Below are 22205 nucleotides of genomic sequence, written 5' to 3'. Positions count from 1 at the left end.
AAAGCGAAGTTCTGTACAGAAGTAGTAAAGGGAGAAGGAACCTCAGAAAACAGAATTTATGAGCTCACCATCTATTTTTTAACAAACAGTAAGAACTACAACTGAAAGAGACTTTTTCCTGGAACCCTCTGCTTCCATTCATGATCTCATGATGCACAAGCATTTCCTTCGCTTGTAATGTAACTGCAGCAGTGACTGCAGTGCTCCAAAGAAAACAGCACTTTGCACTTTTCTGCCATCCTTTACAGGTGTGGGGGGGAAAGGGAGGACAACCACTCAAACAACTGGTTTTTAGAATATTACCAGCAAGAACTCCCCACGTCACAAGGACTTCCCTCTAAAACGCTGGATGGAATGATCACTAGTTCCTGAAATTTAACATAAACTGTACATTCTGCTGGTACACGGAAAAGGTGTGGCTGTATCAAACACGGCAGGAGTGTTACCATAATATGCAGAAAACATTGTGCAAAGTCTGTGTACTACAGCCTGTCCTCACTTTGTCCTCCTTCTGACAACATTAGCTGGCAGCAAGCACACAGGCTTCTCTACAAGAAAGAAATGGCACTTTATGTTTAGTGGGGAGAGATTTTGTGTGTGTGTGGAGAGGGTGACTGGGAGAGAATTGTGTGATTTTTCAGTAGTGGAGATAACGAGAAAACAGCAGACACTTTCATGCCTCAATCAAGACTGTGTACACCAAGCTTCAGCAAGATTCTCTTTTTCCTGGTCTGGGTTACAAACCCTTGACTGGCCAGTAAGGAGTTGTTTACCTGAGAGAAGCAAGGGGGCAAATTCCTTTAGATTGATGCAAAACATTTTCCTACTCTGGAAGTCAGAAAGGGAGGAGCACCAAGTTTATTTATGTAGCTCAAACAGCAGCCAAGCTACGAGGATGCCTTATTGTGTAGAGTTCATAAGTGTACATTAAACTCCTCCCTTTAAAGCAATGCAGAAGGAAAGCTGCCATTCCCACTCCAGCAATCAGGAGCAAAAGAAAGGGGAGAGAAATAAGCAAGGAGGTTGCTGTTTGACATAGTCTTCTGTCACAATGCTTATGATTAACCAAGTAAAGAAACAGAATGACAGGGAGGAGAGAGCTTGCACAGATACCAGAGCCAGAGGGAATGACAACAGAAGTGCCCAGGGCTTGGGGTGGTCTTGTTTTACAAAGCCAGATTAATTAACCAGACACTAAAGGACATCTCTCTTAGAAAATGAACCACGTTAGAAACCAAAACGCCTCAGAGAGTGCGCAGCTAGGGAGCTATAACTAAATTACTAAGTACAAAATGAAGCAGCCTGCAGAGGAAATGAGTAATTAAAAAACCCTCCCCTGAGCAACAGGCTGGTGAGAGATGGATAACACCAGGACCCTGGTGCTGGAGGTAAACAGTACCAAAGCCAAAACGTGACAGATGAAAACAGATGTTTTACACAAACAACAACCCCCCCCGTCTCCTGCCTTTACAACGCACCCAGAGATGGCATTAGGCACAGTCAGTCTGGAACAACCCGAGGAGATGCACACAGGAATTACATCACCCACCACTATCACGCTGCTGCCCTGGGGTGAAACACTGCAGTGGCTGGACAGTACTCAGCAACTATAAACAATGTTTTCACAGGAAGAAATAGATTAACATCAACCTCATTCTTCTTTCTGCAAGAGAATTTAACAGGGCACTGACCCTGGTAGCACATCAAACCCTTCTGCACCCCTCTCCTCTTCCTTAAGGGAGCAAAGACACCTTGGTCACCTGCTGTCCTGGAGAGCAGCATCACTCCCAGCCTGGCCGGACTCCTTTTTTTCTGCTGTTCCAGAGAAACACCAGGAACAACACCTAACTTGCCAACCCTTAAGTAAGCAATTCTGGCAAAGTGGTTTCCAACTTTTTCCGCTAGATCTTTTCCAAGGAAGACAAGCCTTGGGTGTAGCAAGTTTTAGCCCACTGAGAGTCCTTCCTTCTGCTCTGTCTTTCTGAAATCCTTAAGAGCCACCAGTTGAACATGAGTCTGTCTGCAGGCAAGCATGGAGGATGATGACCATGGGGGACACCCTGCAGTGAGGGGCTCACACTTCTTCACCAGACATGGTTCCCCCAGAGGGAGCAGCCCCAGGCCCAATGAACATCATCCCTATTTTCAGCCAGGGACGGCAGCAAGGCTGGGAAGGTGAGGCCGTCCCATGATGATGCTGAGAACCTCATCAGGCAGATGTCTCTCACCACCAACTCACGCCCTCCACCAGGTGAGTGCTCCTCACCCACTGTAACCAACTTCAAGTGAGGAGACCTCCACTGTCCCCATAGGCTCTCTGTGAGCAGGAGGATCCCTCATTGCTATCTCAAGCCCTCCACCTTCTTCAGAGGCAGACCCTCACCAAACCCTCAGACCCTTGGTGGGCAGGGGGACCCTTGCCCTCCGTTTCCTTCGTCAGCTGTGGCCCTTCACCATCACCACAGGCCCTTCTCCTGGCAGACACACATCCCCTGCAGGGGACACGGGCAGCTCACCGCCTGCTCCGTGGGGCGAGGCACCCCTCACCGTCTCCTCCTCGAAGGAGCCCCCGCTCCGCCCAGCCCCACGTCCCCTCCCCGGGACAGAGGGTCCCTCTCCGCCCCTGGGTCCGTTCCTGCCCAGCGGAGCGGGCCCGGCCCCGCCGCCCCCGGCCCCCGGCACTCACTGCGGCGGGAGCTGCAGGGCCGGGCCGCCGCGGCGCTGGAAGGCGCCGTCCACGAAGACGCCGTTCTTGCCGAGGCAGCGCAGGTAGAAGTGCGGCTCCTGGAAGCTGAGCTGCAGGTGCCGCCGCGAGATGAAGCTGGAGTGCCCCATGTTGACGTCCACCGAGCCCTGCGAGGAGTTGCGGCCTATGGTGACGGCCGGCTGCCGCATGAGGAACTCGAACTCGCGGCCCTGCAGCCGCGCCAGCACCGGCCCGGTGCAGGCGGCGGGCGGCGCGGCCGGGGGCGGCGGCCCGGGAGGGGGCGCGGCGGCGGGGCTGCAGGGCGCCGAGCGCAGCGCCAGCAGAGCCCGCACCCCGCTGCTGTCCTCCCCGACTTCGGCCATGTTCCCCGGCAGCGAGCGAGCCAGCGTGCCGGCCTCCGGGGCGGGGCCGGCGGGGCGGGGATGGCGGGGAAGCGGGGCGGGGCGGGAGCCGCGCCGGCCGCCGCCTCCCCCGGCAGCTCCGCCGGGCGCGGCCGCCCCGCCGCGGTCCGGGGCGCGGGGCGGGGGCGGCAACGGCGGCCGCGCGGCGCCGCCTGCGGGCCAGGGCGGGCAGCGCAGCACGGGCAGGTGTGAGGGAGCGGCTCCGGCCGTTAAACCGCTCCGCGCCGGGCCCGGGCCCGCAGCGCCCCACAGACGGCCCCCGAGCCGCGGGGATGCCCCCGCCGCAAATCGCTCGGCTCCGGGCTTTCTGTGGGCACGGGCAGGCCCATGGCACGGCACGGTTCTGGTCACTGACCTGGGCTCGCTTCAGCGGACTTTTGCTGCCTCTCCGTGGAATCATAGAATGGTTTTGGGTTGGAAGGGACTTTAAAGATCACCCTGCCGTGGGCAGGGATACCTTCAACTATCCCAGGTTGCTCCAAGCCCTGTCCAGCCTGGCCTTGGATACTTCCAGGGATCCGGGGGCAGCCACAGCTTCTTTGGGAAACCTGTGCCAGGTTCTTCGCACCTTCACATGGAAGAATTTCTTCCCAATATTTTTCACACAAATTTCCACTCTTTTGATTTGTGCCCGTTACTCCTTGTCCTATCACTGCAGTTCCTAACCAAGAGTCTCTCTCCAAATCACCTCATAAACCCCTGCCTGTGCAGGGGACATGCCCCAAACTCAAACCAGCTCCAGGCTTTCTGTGGGCACACACATCCTCTGGCTGGCATCTGGCCTCTGACATGAGCTGGGCTCAGTGGCCTTTTGCTGCCTCTCTATGGAATCGTAGAATTTTGGCTTGGAAGAGACACTAAAACTCATCTGGTTCCACACCCCTTATATATATATATATATATATATGTGTGTGTGTGTGTGTGTGTACACTCATCTGTGAATGTATATAATCATATAATGTTTTTACATAGCTTTATACTCATACTCCCTTCATTATAAGGGACTGTGTAGGTTGTTTAGCTTGCATTACAGTATTTTTTCAAATTAGTTTTTATATTTCTGTATGATGATGTATTATATTTCTATCTATATTTATATTAATGATAAAGGTCATCTTCTGTGCCACAACAGCATATATTTGGCTCATGTATAGTCTGTGCTATACATGCATGTCCATATATACATATATCCAGGTTAAACAGATAAAATGGTTCTGTATAGGTGAGCTGGTGATACTTTGCAGAATCCTGAATAATTAAGTAGTCAGAAAATACAATGAACTTGAGAAACTTGGGAGCGGGAGCAGCTGTAGCTTTGTATTGCTTCAGCTTGTGTGGGGAATGTGTCAGCTCACAGCAAGGCTGCTCAACATCTTCGAGGAAATGGGGAAAAAAAAAATCCCATAACTGGTCAAAAGTGCAGAGCAAATTTCAGCAATGAAAACTGTAATTAAATGAGCTGGAATCAGTCCAGGACCACAAGGTTAACATCCCTCTTCCTGGAACATCTTCTCTGAGATGTTTAATGACTGCTGAGCAGTCGGGACCTGCGTTAGACATCTCACCAGAGACACCATCTTCAGTGCGTGCTCTTTGCCTCTGCAGTTCAATACCAACCGAGAGGAAGAGACAAAAGCACCATCTAACAAAACACCAGTCCCACTTCCTCTGCACCAGTGTCAGCTCTGCAGCGAGACTCAGCCGAGCCGGGCACAACAAAAGGCTGCAGGAGAGGGAGGAAAGGCATCCAGAGGGGGCACGGGGAGGAGGGAGGTGCTGTGAGCTGAGATCTGAGCTCCTCTCCTGCCCCAAACTGCTCAGCATCAGCAAACGCTTGTGGCCAGAAGGCGAAATGTGGCCATCAGGTAGAGGCAGAGCCACACGCTGCCTGACAAGAGCTGGCTCAGGTTTTTACACTATCCTCCTATCCACCTCTGGATGAGTGTGCTGTTACCTGGGCTTAAAAATGGACCCAAGCTGGTGGGCAGGTGAGTGGCAGCAGGCAGGGTGAGACCTTGCTATCAGAGCAGCTTAACCTGACACTCACACACACACCCCCCCCACCCACCCACCACAAAAAGGAAAAAAAAAAAAAAAAGAAAAAAAAAGAAAAAAGAAAAAAAAAAAAAAAGAGAGAGAGAGAGAGAGAGAGAGAGAGAGAGAGAGAGAGAGAAAGTAGTGCCAGAGATTTTCGTTCATGTCTAGCTTTTCTAAAATCCCAAATTTGACCAGGAGGGCCCCGAAAGGGCCAGGAATAGGGTGAGGCTGTTACCAGATGTTGTCAGTAACTGTTTCTAGGGCTGCCTGGGAAAACACATTGCAGGCGGGCTGGGCCAAGGCAGGAGCCAACCCACCATGGGCAGGAGCAGAGCCCTGGTTCCAAACACAGGAGGTGCAGGGAAGCCCCGTGTGGCCCTGTGATGTGGGGCCAAGAGACGTGTCACTGCAGGGCCGGGTCTTGTCACCGCTCCCACATTTGGTACAGGCTACAGATTCCTGCAGCTCCAGTGGGGGAATAACCCGAGGGCTGACATGTGAGGCTGGCTGTGAAGATCCTTGCCCTGCTCAAAGGCTTCCCAGCTGCTCAGGACAGAGCTGCTGCAGCATCACTGCTCCAGGGCTGTGGAACTGTGGGCATGTCCACATGTGTCATGGTCATCTGCAGCCACTGGGACACTCCAGCCGCACCAGTTGATGAGATTTTTTCCTATGGAGTCTTTTCCTTTCTACTTGGAAATTTCTTCTGAGTGGTGTTTGCTGCTTAAGCCAGCACCACTGCCGAGATAAATCCCAGCTTCATGCACAATGTGATCAAGTGGTGTACAGAAACAGGGTTCCTCGGAGCTGGCTGGTAAGTTGTTCTTAGCACCGTGTCTCAGCAGCCCGTCTGCCTGCGGCATCCTCTCCCTAAGCCTGTAACAGAGGGCTCTGCTTGCAGCCTCCAACGCTCTGCTGGGCTCTAATCTGCCCTGCAACAGCATCAAACCAAGGGCCCTTCAGCCACGGCACCGCTTTGTGCTCCTCCAGCCAGCTACTCCTGCTTAAAGCCAAGCCAGCTGCCCCAGTGTAAATTCCTGATGTAAACGCACTCGAGATTGTTTGAATTAAGTTTATCTCGTCCTGCATGGCTGGACTTTGTAGCTGTTCGTTTTCCTCAGCAGGGTTTTAGATGGATGTGTCAGCAGATGTGGCCAAACTTCTTAACTCCATGCGTTGCCAACCAAAATATTCGGATGGCCAGGAGATGCCAGCCAGGCTTCAAGAGCTGTAGGGAGCCGAGCACAGTCCGTGTGCCACCTGAGATGTGGATGTGGGAATGGCACCTTGGCCATCCCCGGCCAGCCAAACTGTCCTGCTCCAGTCAGAGGTGTGCTCAGGCACTACCATGGTGTGATACCAAGGCCAGCACATGCAGAAATAATTCCTCCTGGCACTTTGTAGAGACACCTTGAGCCATTTTGAGATGCTGCCCTGCCTCACCACTCTGTGCAACGGGACAACCTGAACTGGGAGGAGAAATCAAACATTCAAACAAAGCAGCTGTGAGAGCAGAAAATAGCTGGGATGGAGTGAGGGTTGCTCAGAGAGTGGTGTGAAACCCAGCTGTCCTTTGTCAAATATTTGTTTGGCTGTGTGTCATCACTGACTGTCTCAATACAGCAAGAATCTCTTTCATGCTATCAGTTGTGGGCAAATGAATGTAATGGGTTGTTATGGTCACCCAGATACCACCGCATTGGGCAAACACAAATCTTGCAAAGCCGTGATGAAAGGGCAGGTTTCTGCTTTTATCTGCTGGATAGCATCTGCTTAGAAACACTGAGTTTCTAGAAGTGAAATGCTGCTTTTCTACAGTATTTCATATGGCTGTTGCTCACTGCTCTGATGCGTGACACTCAACACATAGTTATCAAGCCCCAATTCAGCAAGGAATCTGGCCAGCTTCAGCCTGCAGGAAATGTGTTCTACCCCCAGACCGGGGCATCACTGAAAAGCAGCTTCGACAGAAAGGAATGATGAGAGCTGCACACTGGGCATGAGCCACTTGATGTATTTACCCAGCAGCCAGACAACACATTGATGCTCACAATGAAAGGCAGCCTAACGTGGGCAGCCCTGACCTGGGAAGGAGGAGGAGAAGTGTGAAGGAAAGCCATTACTCTAAAGAAAAGAGTCTGCTGTCCGTGTGCCAGCCCAGTCCAGCATTTCTCCTGAGCACGGTGCCAGTCTCATGGGGTTAGTGGTGATAAGGCTTTCACTGATGTAAGTGTGCATCATTAGCAAGCGAGCAGAGACTTCGGCACCTGCATCGCACAAACCCTTTGATAAAATACAAAAGAAGAGGGCAGTGTTCCCTCAAATTCCAGCCCATCTCTCCGCAGCACTTTCTCCTTTCCCTTCCCTCAGCCATCAAGTAGGTTTTAAACGCTGTTGTGATTTTTGTCCAAACCGATTTGAAGCAGTGGAAATGATGATCAACGTGCCCTGGATCTGTGGAGCTACTTTCCCCAGCACACCTGTGCTCAGGAGCAGCCTCACTTCTCTCTCCAGCTGGGTGGGTTTTAATTCTGCTTTGTGTCTCAGGGAAATCACCGTGATGTGACACAGGAACAAAAAGGGGTTTGCACTTATACATGTCTGGTAGGATTTCCTTCTTAACTAAGCAGCTGCAAGAAGTTAAATAAAATTCATTGTTTTGAAATATATTCAGGCACATCACAGTATCTGTCTGGCACACACACTTGCACACCCTTGCATAGTGTCTAACTCAGCCTCCCATGGGACTTCTACCTGTTTTCTCAATTCTCTTGCAGCATCTGTGCTTTTAACTCGATCCTTGTGATGACCCTTGTGCCTGATCTGGGACAATCATATAAATGTCCCTGCCTGCCAAAACTGCATCCATGGCTCGGCTCTCGGACTGGGAGGGCACATGCAAGGCTCGCAGTGGCATTGAGGATGTGAGCTGGAATTGAGGGTCCGGGGAGGACAGCAGCACCCTAATCCTATCTGTGGCTCCCATAAATACCTTCCCTCGGTCAGAACAACTTTACAGATCTTTCACAGTAGCTCTGAGCCAGGTTTTAATCCAAATGAGCTGATAGGAAAGGGTAGGCCTGCGGAGGAGGTGATCCACTGATAGAGGAATTCTTTCTTCTTCAGAAGGTTGAAGGAAACAACATCAGTGAGTCAGAAATATGGTGGGAGCACTCGCAGCCCTGAAAGCTCACAAGGATATAAAACCCTTCATTTTCTCCCCTAATGCCAATAGGTTGCTAAGCTGAAGGGAGCAGGATCAGAGAGAAAAAAAGGCAGGCAAACACTGGGACCTGTAGTGAGGGGGCACTGCTTAAACTCTGCTCGTCAGAGCTTCCTCCTGCAAGGTGCTGCGTGCCCTGTGCTGGGTGCTGAGCAGCAGCCCTGCTGCCTGCAGAGATAGGGCTAAATGAGATGCTGTGTCTGTTAGCTCCCTCCCAAGAGCAGCGCAGCCTGCAGAGACTGTGCTTTCTATAGTAATGAATTTTTTTTCATTTTTAAATCAGCTGTGATCCTGTTTACTGTAAACTCCAGCATGCTTGAAATGTTCCTATCACAGTTTATTTAGGCTTCAGAGATTTTTTTTTTTTGAATCACACTTATCAAGAATATATTTTCACAGTGCGCTCTCTGAAATACAGTCAAGACCTAGGAACATCTGATGCCCAGATTCTGCCATTCCCTAAGATATTATATGATCTGCTCATTCCCCATGCAGAAATGCTGTCAGTTTTGTAGAATCCAAGCCAGTGCCTGTCTGATGCATGATACCTCACTTTGGAAGGCCTTGAACAAGACTATTTGTTGTCAAAAGACTTTTACAAAAGCAATACCATTCCATGGGTTGTAGTTAAAATAATTCATACAATTTGCCCTGCTCTGTGTGCTTTGAGCTTTAAACCCGCTTACCTAACTTAACTTTCATTTTGGCTTGAAACTTGGGCACGGGTGAAATGCACAGCACAATCCAGATCTGAATTATTTGCTTTAGTTCTTTCTGGATGATCTCATTTTCTCACTATCCATAGATTGGAACAGAGGAAAAAACCCACCACATACTTTTCAACAGCTGAAAACAACCGACCCAGTAAGTATAAAATCTGATACCAAACACAAAGCATTTCAGCCCAAAAGGAATATGGCTTTGGACTTTTATGAGCCACTGAAGCATACAGTGTCTGCCACTGCTGAAAACAAGCTCCATGCTTTGTCTGGAGGGTTGGAAGCAGCTGATCTTAAATATCTTGCTTTACAACCTGCCTGAGAAGAAAGAGGAGTCAGAAAAGCTACAAAAATTGCCCTGTATTTTTATAAAACATTTAAACAAAAGGCACAGGACTGTCCCAAATCCTAAATCATGATCCACACCTATGATGATGTGTCTATCGCGAGGTGCAGCTAGTGTAACGTGCTGCCAAAACCACGTCTGATCCCAGCATCCTTCCCTTCTTTTCACAGGCATAAACCACACAGGGAAGGTCAGGGCAGCCTGGAATCAGTTCCAAAGCCAGCATGTCGTGTGTGTAAATGGCCCCTCTGCTACATCACCGCTATGCCATGACCCAGCAGCCTGGATTCTGCATTATCCAGCCTCTGGAAATGGCTGCGTGCAGGTGCTTCTTCAACAAATTCCCCACACCAAAATAAACAGCCTCCCTTTCTCTTTTAATCAGCAATCACCTGTTAACCCGCTTGATACCAAAAATTTCCCTTCCAAGTACAAAAAATCCCAAAAAACCCACCAAGCCATGCCAGGAAAATAAGGAAAATGTCTGGATCCAGCCTTTCTCACCCTGTTCAAGGTTCCCTGCCTGGAGCATCCCAGGGATGCATGGACACCATGAACACTCTTTTGGATGGATTAGAATGAAAAGAATGATGATGTGGTGGCTGGTGCTCACAGGGCTCTGTTTTTTCTCAGTAAGAGATGGGGGACCAAGGGCAGAGGGGAGGAGTCCAGTGCCCAGACATGGAGACAGCCAAGGAGTCCAGGGATCCATGTGGGAACAGCCCGGGACTTCAGCCTCTGTGCAGTGTCCTAGCAGAGGGAATTGGAGTTGCTGTGATCTATTCTTAGCTTTGGCTGTCGACACGGGTTATCCTTGAAGCAGGGACTAGCAAAGGCACTTGTAAACCATAATTGCTTTCAGTGGGACCCGAGCATCTTTTGGGATCACTGGAGCCGCTCAGCAGGGAGCAGATGCTGCAGGGGGGACTCTCCTGAAATATCCTGCTGTTGTGCAGACACCTCTAAATCACTGAGCAAACCCAGCTTCTGTTTATAGTTCCAGCACTAGTGATGTCTTCCCAGTAAAATCCCGGATTAAGTGTGAAACTCCACTTTTCCCATTCTGTGCTCCCCTTTCTGGTTGGTTGCATTTATTAGGTGTGTTAGTGCCCTAGGGATATTTGATGTAAGTGCTGGGAAACCCTGGATTTACAACCATCAGGCGTCACTTTTGGGGCCTACAGTCACCTTTAGAAAAACATCTGCTATAAACAGTTTTACTTACTCACATTACTAATGATGCCATACTGTATTAAAAGTGAAAGGATTTTAAAAATCCAATTTACTTGTCCTTCAGCTTGGCCAGTGAAAAGAATCAATGAGATGTGTCTCACTTCAGTTTGGAGCACTTTTCACTCACCAGTTCTCTCTGATGGACTGGTGATGAAAAGAAGCTGATGAGCTTGCTTTTCAGGAAGGAGAGGTCGTGTTTACCTGCTTGAAAACCCCACCTGTGCACCCTGGAAATTGAAAAAAATGAAAACCTCTCCAAAAAAGAAGAGAGAGAAATAGGAAAGCGTGAGAACGTGTCTATTGATTTTCTTCCTATAAATACATGTTTTACAGAAATGAAACTGAAGGTCATTCTTCATCAACAAAACAATAATCGTGTGAGAACTTAATGGGTGAATCGAATCCAGTTGATGTTAACAGGAGATCACTATTGCAGAGTAATCTTTGATGAGATTAAGGATGTTCTTTTCCTTTTTGAAGGTAGGATTTAAAACCCCTAACCATGAAAAGGAACTTACAGAAAGTTTGGGTTATGGGCAAAGTTTGCATTAGCCAGACTAAAAGATAAAAATAGGAACTTTGTAGCCTTCAGAAATGTTGACTCTAGCACTGACACTAACCCCAAGGGCTCGTTATGCTGGGTTGTGTGTTCACTTTGGGCTAGAAAGGGAGAAACCAAGAGAAAGTGATTTGAAACAGATTTATGGATTTTTGTACCCTTACTTTCTGTATTGCTCAGAGTGGAAACTGAGTGGATGCCCGTGGGTCTTAACTCCCTCCAGGTTCTCCAAGGCACCCTGGAGCCCTTCAGCCCCTTTAACCCCCAGCATCACTCACCCTGGGGCAGGATCCCTGGCCATGGAGACACCCAATGTCAGGATGGTACCACCACTGCCTGTACTGAATCCTTTCTGCCCCATTCACCCACAAGTTGTTTTCCCCCCATCATTTCTTCCCGTTAGAGCTTTGCTCAGAAGCCTGCAGCAGCCACACTGGCTGCCAGCGTCCGTTCCCATCGGGATGTGCCTGGTTGGAGCCTGAGCACAGCCACAGATGCCCATTTGTGCTGCCCAGGGCACGGGGACCACCCCTGGCAGCGCGGGCTCCGACGCCAGAACCTTATTGCTGAATGCCCAGCGCGATAATTTGGGATTTTACGTTTCCCCCACCTTGCATCCCGGCTGTAATAAATTGGAGTGATACTGTCTGAGGCTTCCTCTGAGCTTCTCCTGGAGCTTCTAAAATTCAGCATTAGCAAAATGTGCCTCTGGAATAAGGCCTCATAAAATATTGTTGGGATTGCTAGGCAACCCGGAGGCACGCTGGGAGCTGAAAGGAGCCTTAAGTGGGCGTAGCAAGCCTGTGCTGGAGTCTCAGATGAAAAAAGAGAGGGTATTCTTTGTGTCTCCATGCTGGCAACACTTTGCCTTTGATTTTCTTTTGGAAAGAGGTTGAGACACACTGCTTCCAAATGCACAGAGGTACATATCTGTGTAATTGTTGCTGCGGCGGCCTCTAACCTCAGATTAATCAGCTGGATGAGAAATGCACCTATCCAGGGCTTTTCAACAGCAATAAAAGTAAAATGAAGTTTTTATGGCCATGGAAATACCCATATTCCAGCTGCTTGCATCTTCCAAGGGCTCATTTTGTGAGAAAGAGAGGCCATGCTCAATAAGAACTTGCTTTATGAGGCCACTGAGGCGTTACCTCAACCCCTGCGCACGCTGCAGCGGTGCTTAATGCAAACCGACTCTGGAAGGAAGGGAAACAAATAAGCACACAATTTATTGGCAGGGTCCAGCACAAGTAATCGGCTATTTGCAGATACACACACAGGAATTAAAGGAAAATTGAACTGGGCTTGCAAGAACTTTGGGAGGAATTACTGTAGGTGTAAATTGCTGGGGGTTGCTGCTGATTTTGTTAGCTAAGAGGCTAAAGGGGGTTTCTGGTGTAGCCCTTCCTGCCTTTACCTCGAGAGCAGGAGATGCTGCTCCCAGAACCCACATCTCATCTCTCCAGGAGCACCTTGGCTTTCCCAGAGGCCCTTAGCCTCCAGTCCTTCCTTGGGCAAGTCTGCTCTGCTTCCACCCCAAACCAAACCTCCAGCAGGCAGCACCATGCTGCACTTCCCTTCGAGGAAACCCTGGAAAAACACACACACACGCTTTGCCAGCAAACACAGCACCCAGGTGCTGGAGCTGTCCTTGTGTCTGGCTTTTGCTCCTTCCATCCAGCATTGCCAAAGGCAGCTCCTGGTGGCAGGTGCTGCAGGAGGTGGATGTGCCTCTGCTGAGAACAGCTGTCTGTGCCAGAGGCCAGCCTTCCAGCTACGCTGAGTGTGCAATTTGTTTCCCAGGGCTTGATTTAGCACATCATTTTCTGTTAAAACAGCCAGTGGCCAAGCTGGCTAAACACATCCATCTGCTCAGAGTCTGTCCAGCTCCTCCATGGGAAGGGCTGCTCCCACCAAATCCTTTCCAGAGCTTACAAATGGCTCCCCCTCCATCTCCAGCGCTCTTGGGTGATTGAAATCCCTCATTCAGACACAAATCCCACCCTGCTTTCCTCCTGTGCTGACACAGGGCTTTGTCTGCTCCCTTACTGGTGCAACACATTTCATCAGCACAAATGGAGGCACTGAAAATTCGTGCTGAGAGCAGGAGATGATGATTTTTGCTCCTCCTTTGTCAATGAAAACATCCCTCAAGCACCCAACACGCCTAGATATTCCCATACAACACAGAAAGGGAGGGAAACATGCCTCTCTTATAAGGTAGATATGCATTTCCCAAGACTATTAATAAATCTTCCCCTGAGGCTGTTGTTGGCATCATGGACATATTTAAAAGATGTGTGGATGTGTGACTTAGGGATGTGGTGAGCCTGGCAGTGCTGGATTAATGACTGAACTCGATGATCCTAAAGGTCTTTTTCAACCTAAATAATTCTACAATTCTGTGACCCTTTCTGTTGGAAGCTGCTCTTGAGCTTCATCTTTGAAAACAGAGAACTGATGGGAACAAACCTCAGATTTCCACGGTATTACATGGTTTCTTGGGTAACTACAGGTGGTAGAGATAGAACTACACCCTTTATTTCTCATGTCCTTTTCGAGCCAGATTTAGGTCAGGAAAGAAGGCTGTGAGGTGTTTATTCATTCCTGGCAGTGAACTGGGCCATTTTTCTGCTCTGTTAACATTGCAGGTCTCGTGATACATATTTCAATACCAAATGGCCCAGGCCAGAGCGCTTGGCACTGCCACACTCTGCCCCTCCAGCCACTGTGAATCACGAGGGGCACAGTGGGGTTTCTCCTACGATCTCCTTTTCCTTCCCCAGTCTCACAGGTCAGATTTCGAGGCACATGAAATTGGGCCTTTCTCTTAGTTTTCTCAGCAAAGCTCTCACTTCACAGCGAGCCAGAGATGGGCTGGTCCTCAACATTATTCTAGCAGCTGTTTTAATAAAAAAAGGTGGCAGCTGGAAGCCTAAGAAGGATGGGAGCCAGGCACCTTAAGAAATGATAATTGCAGACTTGGAGCAGTGCTAAGAGTTAACAGAGAGATGTTTAATTCAATCCTCGGCTTCTATTTTAGGATCCTTTTAACTTTCAGAATCAAAAAAAAAAGGAAGAGGGGAGGGGAAGAAAAAAATAATCTCCATCACAGTGCAATTTCTTAAGCTTGTTCACAGCCCAAAGGTGAATTTTTGTTCATGTGAGGAGTCTGGAGAAAATCCATTCAGCTGTTTCAGAGGTTTCAGAGCATGAAAGCAACATCTGGTTCAAAAATCAAAAATAAAGAGAAACTCCCTTTGCTCATCAGAGTCAAAATGGGGTTTGGTTTCACACCTCTGATTTGGTGTATCTTGAGCTATCCCCTGGAGAAAGGTGGCCATTTCTGCAGTGATTTGAAGGGGATGAAATTGTGTTGCAAACCCCAGAAAGAATTACAGCCAACCAGACAGGAGGGCAGGTGATACTCACACCTCCGCTCCCATCCCAACCTGACACGGGCCATGGCCCCTAAACTCCCAATTTAATTCACTGCATGAAAATCTCCCACAGCCTGCTGCCCCCTTTGGTTTTTAAATTTTTTTTTTTTTTTTTTTTTTTTGGGTCACGGTGTGATTTTTGGAGCGTGGTTTGCTGTGCTCTGCGCTGCGCTATAGATGGCACTGCAGGATGGAAATTGCAGCCTCTTTGCTCTGGAATAACAAGCCTGGGCTGAGGTGGCTCCTGCAGCTTGTCCCGGCGGAGAAAACCAGCTCAGATCGCTAATTTCTGCAGCTCTGCCTGCAAATTTCACTCTGTTTTTTACCTGGTTATTAATAACAGCACAAACGTGACCCCCAGAATAGAGGGCAAGCGCGACAAGGAAGCTCTCTGTAAATTAAAAAAAAAAAACACTCAAACACTTAAAATCCACTGGCAAATTTGGCCATCCTGTTGCAACACAGGAATATTTTGCATTTCAAAGGAGGCAGGCAGCTGATTTCTCTGTACATCACATCTATGATGAGACTCTGCCTATACTGAAGTTCTGCTGCTGTAAATGAAAGCACAAACTCTCTCATCGTCCCATCGGTATTTATAAGGATCCTAAAATCTACCCAAATCTAACCACGTGCAGCAAAATTTTCTGCTCCCTTTGTAGAGTTCCCTGGAGTTCTGGGACTAAAAGTAAGAAAAGAAGCAAAATCCAGCTCAGGTCTGCAGCAGGAGGCGCAGTGCTGGCAGGAATAGGGATGCTGCGGAAGAGATCAGGATGGGAAGTGAAGAATATCATAAGCAATTACAGCAAAATGCTTTTGGAAAATCCCTCCAGGTACCCAGGTGCATCTGTCGATGCTTAAACACCTTCAGAAATCTGGCCACCAGCCTGCTGCTCCAGATGTTAAAAAACCCTCCAGCAGTCAGAGAAGAGTGAAAGGTGTAAGAAAGACAAATTCCTTCTGCCACTGGCAAAATGAAGGAAAAATGCAACTATTTTAAGGATTTGTGTGGAGAAAACTGCAGACAATAAATAGCAGAAGCTGTCCTTGCGTTCCTTTGGAAAATGATGCTGGAGGAGGATTAGGTACCTGCAGAACTTTGCTGTTTCATTCCAATGAACTATCCAAGAGCCCCCATCAGCCTGTGCCATCCCAGGACTGGATGGATGAAGCACTGTCGCTCTCTCTGACGAGGATCTGTGCAGCATTTCTCTCTTGCAGGAGTTTAATGTGCCCTTACACATCAAGAGGACTCAAATGACAAGAATGAAGGACAGTAGGCAACCTCATGGTTTGAGATTCTGATGGAACGATGTCCTGGCACATCCATCAGATTGTTCTGCTGTCAAGAGAACGCCCGGCTCTGGAAGACGAGTGTGTTTTTCTTTTACAGTGTTGGGGGGGAAAAAAAAAAAAAGGCAGGAAAAGAAGAGAAGCAGCTGTCCTGAAGTCTAACTAGTACCCAAATGTAACTTTGAGATGAGACACAGCCGGATCCATGAGATGAGGGCACGAGTGCACCCAGCTCTGTCTGTAGGCACGGCAGCGGGGTGAAGCCCGCACTGTGTGCAAGCAGACCCGGGACTCTGCAGAGCACAGCAGGAGAGACAAGACGAAAGACTGAAGGAAGATTCATTCCTTGCCAGCAGCATATGTAGACTTTGTGTGCCAATCCCTGCGCATTCATCTCGGAGAAGCAGATGCGGATGTGAGCGAGAGGGAGCAAAGTGTAAATCTGAGCCTGCATGGCAGGAAGGACCGCAGTGAAGATATTTGCTAAGCACAGGGCTGGGGGGATGCAGGGATGCAGATGCCGATGTTGCCCAGGCAACACTCACTTTTGCAAGGCGCCCCTTTGTCTCTCCTGATTTTTAAGTGTGGTTCTCACTCTAAAATGCAGATTCTCCAAGCTGTTAATAAGACTTATTATCTCCTAATGCTCTTCCCCTGTTTCTTTTCAGAGGCTGCTCGCAGCAGCACTGCTTGTGACTGAGTAACACAGGAAATTAGGAGCAGCTCCACAGCTGTGGCTGCACAGGGTGGGAGAGGAGATCTCTGGAGAGAGGCACAAGCAAGAATTGGTGCTGGGGTGGCGGGTGCAAGACGCCCTGAGCCGCATTTCCCACCCCTCTGAGCAAACCGTGGAGCCAGCAGGATTTAGGGGAAGGATGAGCCTTTCCCAAAAGCCTTGAGTTTATCCTTCATAAAGTCTTTCTTCCAACTTTCAGAGCCCCGATAAAGTTGCACGTGGTGCCGCTGCTATTGCTCCGTGCTGACTGCAAGGTTTCATGCCCAGAGAAGAAGATTTAATGCTGCGCTATCCCCAGCCTGCATTTGTGTGCAGTGGGCAGAGTTTGCTCCCTGCTTTCAAAACTCAGGGCTGACATCTCCCAGGAAGCCCTGGGGACACTCAGTGTTCCCCCACCGTGTCTCATTCCCCAGGATGTTGTACCCTGGTTTGCACTAATTATCAGATGCTGATCCCATTATCATGGAGCAACATGGCCAAGTGCTGGAAAGAGCACAACAAAAACCGGTGGAGTGGTGAGCTTGAAGTGAGGTGGAAATAATATCTGCTCTGTATGGGAGGCCTGGATCTGCTAATTGGACATGGCTGAGGTCAGTAAGGTGGAGTGAGGAGAGCAAGACATCGTGAGGGGGATGAAATTACCCTTCCTGATGAGGGGCAGGAGATTCATGGGATAAATTGCGTCTCTGCACCTTCCAACAAGAAAACAGGACTCAAACACAGTGAGAGAGGAATTACAGCAAGAAAGAAACCTCATCTCCCAGTGTGGAGGTGGCACAGGAAGAAGCGGGGCAGCTGGAGAGATGTGTTTGCATTTGGAGTGGGGACGGATGAGAGCAGAGCAAAGGCAGCAGCTTTGCTGCCTTGTGAAGAGCTCCCAGATTTCTTCTTCAGCCCTGCCTGGGTGGCTGCCACGACCCCACAAGTGCAACAGCCCCTCCAGGCAACGTGACCTGCCCAGTGTGGGGGACAGAGCTGGCAGCAGCCGACTTGTTTTCATTGTTACGTAGCATTTGGTCGCCCTATTTTGCTGCTCTCTCTTTGATGCAATGAGCCTGTGGGGAATAAAGCTCAGTGGGAGATTGCTTACGTGGTTTCTAACCCATTAGTTTCTTTTATTGGCTGTTGCCTAAATAAAATCTTAAAAAAAAAAAAATGAAGGAAGTCAAGGAAAAGTAGCTCAAGGTGTGAAAAATTCTCATGGCAGAAAGATATGTATAAAAAGTTATTGGCTCTGTCCCCCTTGGCTCCAACGTCAATCTTATCACCATGCTGTGCATTTATCCTTCTATTATTACACATATTGACAGGGAGATTCTAGCAAGTTATATGCAAAAAGCCAGCCTGCTCCTCTCCCCTGCGCAATGAGAAACTGTCCTGGCTTGAGCTCACATCGTTGGCATCTGATTTCAGTCTAGCAGGGTGTTTCAATACCAGTAAACATCTTGTTTTCATGTGAAGAGCCGCTTCAGCGACATTCTTTCCCATCTTTTGTGAGCATCAAAGGCTCCGTGTAAAACTTTATATTGATCACATAAATAGCAGCTCTGCTTCCCTACAGGCCCCGTCTCCACAAAGTGTTTTGATATCTGGAGAATGAAAGGTTCAATAGAAAACTGATTCCCTCGGCTTTCTGGGGCTCTGAACACAGGGCTGCTGCTTTCTGCTCTCCTTGGCAGAGCTGGGTCTGGGGAGGAGAGAGGGAGCAGGGAGGGGAAGGTTTGGCTTGTTCTGGCTGTGTTTGAGGCAGTTTATACACAGACAGGCTTTGTCTGTAACAAAGGCAGAAGTAAAGCCACTGTGCAAAGAGCTGGGAGCGATCATTAAAGATTTAATTGGTCTGAAAGCTTCCTGAAATACTAAGGAGAGACTTAAACCACACAACTTGGAGCAGGAAGCCTCCCAAGCTGGAAAAGCACTGCTGCTATCCTGTAGTGGGCAGTCACTTGCCCTGCTGCCATGCTGAGGAATTCCTCAGGGATGGGATGCCTTGACCCTACCAGAGCATCCCAGGGCAGTGAGGACCAGCTCCTTCACGCCCCTGGAGAAACTGTCTCGTGTCTCACAAGCAAAGACTGAGACCTCTCCCTGCATTCCTTCAAGGCACTGCTGAGATACTGCAAAGGACTCCTCGAAATCCAAAACCCAGACGGGATCCTTCCCATCCACATCCTGGCTGTCACACCCATCGCACCGTCACCTTTTGTGCAAATGAGACACAAAACCTCTTCAGCTGCAGCCGTGCAGAGCTCACGGGGAAGAAGATTAATGGGAGCTACCAGAGAGCCTCATCAGTCCTCGTTCAGGAGTCAGAAATCCCTGCCTGCAGAAGCCTGCCGTGACTCACGGCTGTGCACCGGCACAAATTCGACCTCGTTTGGATCCCGAAGGGCAGATCCCGTTCGGAGCTGTCTCAGAGAACCTTCGTGACTGTGTGTTTATCACTCCAGGCTGGAAGGGCGGTGGGGACTTTGCTGACCTTGGTGCTTGCAGGTGGCAGAGTGTGACAGCCCCGGAGCCAGCCGGGCTGTGCCCGTGGCTTCTGATGGCAGAAGCAGTGAGTGCCTGAAGCTCTCCGTGGCTGGAGGGGCCCAGCCCAGCCCAGCCCAGCCGTCTGGAGCTGAGCCACCAGCAGATGCCCTTGGCAGGTATAAAGGCTCCGCTCCTCTCAGATGCTGCGCTCTCAATTAATTTGAATAGTAACTGCTTGAGATCCACATGCCTTGGGGAAAGGGAGGGTTCGAGGTGTCTTTGCTCACCTCTTGGGGCCAAAGAACAGATTCATCTCCCACTCCTGAGGTCCTACCAGGTCCTCTGTGGTGACCCTCTGTTTAACTCTCCTTGTCCATGGAGGGGAAGATTCTGAAGTATTTGTAGGCTGGAATTGGGTGGCCAAGCCAAAATCTAACACCCACTTCACCTCAAGTACCTAATCCTGAGTACTCAGGAAACCACTTCTCAAAGCCTCACCTACAAGAGGGGACAGTGCTGAGTTGTGGGGACTTTGGTTTGCTTTGCAATTAGAAATTTTGGGGAATTTCAGTAGTTTTTCTTACAAGGAAAATCTGCTTGCAGACTCAAAGGTGAAGCTTGTTCCCACACCAATGTTTCCCCTCCTCTGCCTTTCATGCAACTTTATTTGTAGGTTGGTGATAACGAGAATTCCACTGCTATTGATTTTTTAAAAAAACATATATAACTTTGAAACACTGTAGATATTGCACGGACTTTGGAACAAGATAAGAAGAGGTAATCACATTCACAGACTCTCTAGCCCTTTAATTAATCTGGTCAGCAAACTCTAGCTCTATTCCTAGAGTGCACTGACTACTTCTGAGCAGTCTCATTCTCTATGCAAATGTGGAGGTACTGGAGGTAATTTAGCACCCCACAGAGATCTCACATCTGACACTTTATTTTTATAAGAGAAAATTGTCATGGCCCCGCTTGTTTGAGACTGACTGCTGCACAGCTCTGTGGAATGGGCAGGGAAACAGAGAAATACAGGCTTGACTTCTGCTAAAATAAGGAACAGTCTCCCTTTCTCAGAACAACCTTAAGATGGAGCAAAACTGTCAAGCTGTAAGGATGTACTGCAGAGGGAAAATAATAGAGATCAGAAGATGAGAGGGTTATGGCTCAGCTTCCCAGAGACCTGACTGTGAAAGGATTGTCCCTGTGCGTTTGTTCTGGGGTTTGCCAAAGACTCTGGGACCCCAACTCTGCCCCCATTATCTCCTGGGAATGGCTCATGGAGGTGCTGGAGCTGAGGCAGTGCCCTGAGCTCTGGTCGGGCAGCAGAGCCCACTGCTGCCTCACTGCTCACCCTTCTCTCTGCTGAAATCAATGGATTAAATGAGCACAAATGAGACTGGAGCTGGCTCCTTGTGCTGGGGTGAGGCAGTGAGGAAGCTGGCCCCGATACATCCATCTGAAGCCTTGTATTGAATCGCAGCTGACAGCTCCAATAATGATAATAGATGTGGCCAAAGCTGCCTCCTATTTGGAGGAGGCCAGGTTCCTCCTCACTGCTCTCAGGCAGGCTCACCGCGCTGCCAGCTCTCATCTCCCAGGCATTCTGAGGGGTCCAAAGGCAAACCCTGCTCCTCACACTGCCAAAACCCAAAAGGATGACAGACAAGGGCCTGGCTACCCCACAAAGTCAATCCGAGTCCTCACTGGGGTCTTTGCAGGAATCCCTCCAGGCTCAGAGCCTCGCTAGCACCCCAGGATTCACCTTTAATTTAATCTAAAATTTCCCTGGCTTGGCCTAACATGAGAAATGGTACGAGTGGGATGCCATAAACACATCCCACCGAGCCCTTCTCCAAGCAGAGGCTGCAGCTGCAGATCCAGCCAGCTCCCAGCCCACAGAGCCGAGGACGGGTGCCAAGGACGCCGAGTGGATGTGGGGACACGGTGTGGACACGGCTATTTCTGACCTCCCAAAGCCCGGCTAAGCTAACCCAAAGCTCAGCGACACAAAGTCAAGCCACATCAGCATGAAAGGCCTCAAGAAATAAACAAAAAAATCATGCAAAAAACTTCAAGCATCTGGACTTCATTACGGCATTATCCATGCACACACGCTGAAAATCCCTTCGGACGCTTCGCCCCTGCAGCCAGCCATGCCGAGTTAGCCGTGCCCAAGCCCTGCAGCGGGGTTTAGCAAGGCTCAGGTTTTATCCCATATCCCAACCCCTGCTGAGCTGGGGTTGTGTCACTAAACAAGCCGGGTCAGGTAGCGATAGATTAGCTCAGGGATGTTTATAAAATAAAGGGAGATGAACCCTAAAGCAGAGGGCATGCCATGTGTTTGGGGAGCTAAGTCAGCAGGGAACAAATTGGGCTGCCTGCAGTAAGTGATGCTTCAGGGAGGAATAAAGCAGGGAAGCAGCTGGGACAGGTGCCTGTCCCTGCACGGGGTCCCCAGCATCTCCTGCTTCCCCGTGCTTATGCTGTGGCAGGGAGCTCACCAGATCAGCCTCAGGTTTAATGGTGTGTACACATTATTAGTGCTTCACGAGTAAATAATGTCATATTTCATTGTTTATTGCTGAAAATGCACAGGAAAAGGCTAAAGCCTGAAAAGCACAGGAAAATAATTTATGTGGGAGGAATGAATTTCCCATCATGTCAAACCTCTGCCAGAATTTATCACGGTGCCCTTCAGTTTGGGTCTCTGTCCAACATTTTAAAGGTCTGCCTTTGTTATACACAGACACGGGGAAGCTGAAGGTTATTGGGAAGAAGTGGGAATTGCTGCTGGTGTTGGAGCAGGAGAGAGGAAAGCATAATGTGAAAGCTCCAAAAAGCCTTCCCCCACTTAGCATGGAAAATAAGAAGCACTGACCACCAAGAACCGGTGAAGGGATGAAATGGCAGGAGGTTCAGCAGTGGCTCCTCTTGAAATGCATAAATCGGGATGGAGGTGGACAAGGGCCGCTGGCCAAACTGCTGGTAGTGATCAATATCTTAATTAATATCTCACTCCCACTCTCCACTCAGGCA

The 22205-nt window shown here is 49.3% G+C and overlaps 2 protein-coding genes across 2 annotated transcripts in view; one reads left to right on the top strand and one right to left on the bottom strand.

Moving 5' to 3' along the window:
• The window catches only part of FOXK1 (forkhead box K1), a 56121-nt gene extending 53052 nt beyond the window's left edge, over window positions 1-3069 (bottom strand). The window contains exon 1 of the mRNA XM_040079264.2: window positions 2687-3069. Coding sequence (XP_039935198.1) covers window positions 2687-3069 — 383 coding nt within the window. The remainder of the gene's footprint in view (window positions 1-2686) is intronic.
• LOC120759610 (cytochrome P450 3A21-like) overlaps window positions 3068-22205 on the top strand; it is a 37526-nt gene continuing 18388 nt past the window's right edge. The window contains exon 1 of the mRNA XM_058422633.1: window positions 3068-3294. Within this exon, the coding sequence (XP_058278616.1) occupies window positions 3068-3294 (227 nt within the window). The remainder of the gene's footprint in view (window positions 3295-22205) is intronic.

This window comes from Hirundo rustica, chromosome 15 (genome assembly GCF_015227805.2).
Source record: "Hirundo rustica isolate bHirRus1 chromosome 15, bHirRus1.pri.v3, whole genome shotgun sequence".
NCBI classification, from domain to species: Eukaryota; Metazoa; Chordata; class Aves; order Passeriformes; family Hirundinidae; genus Hirundo; species Hirundo rustica.
The sequence above is the reverse complement of the archived record's forward strand: the minus strand, read 5'-3'. Positions and strand labels throughout refer to the sequence as shown.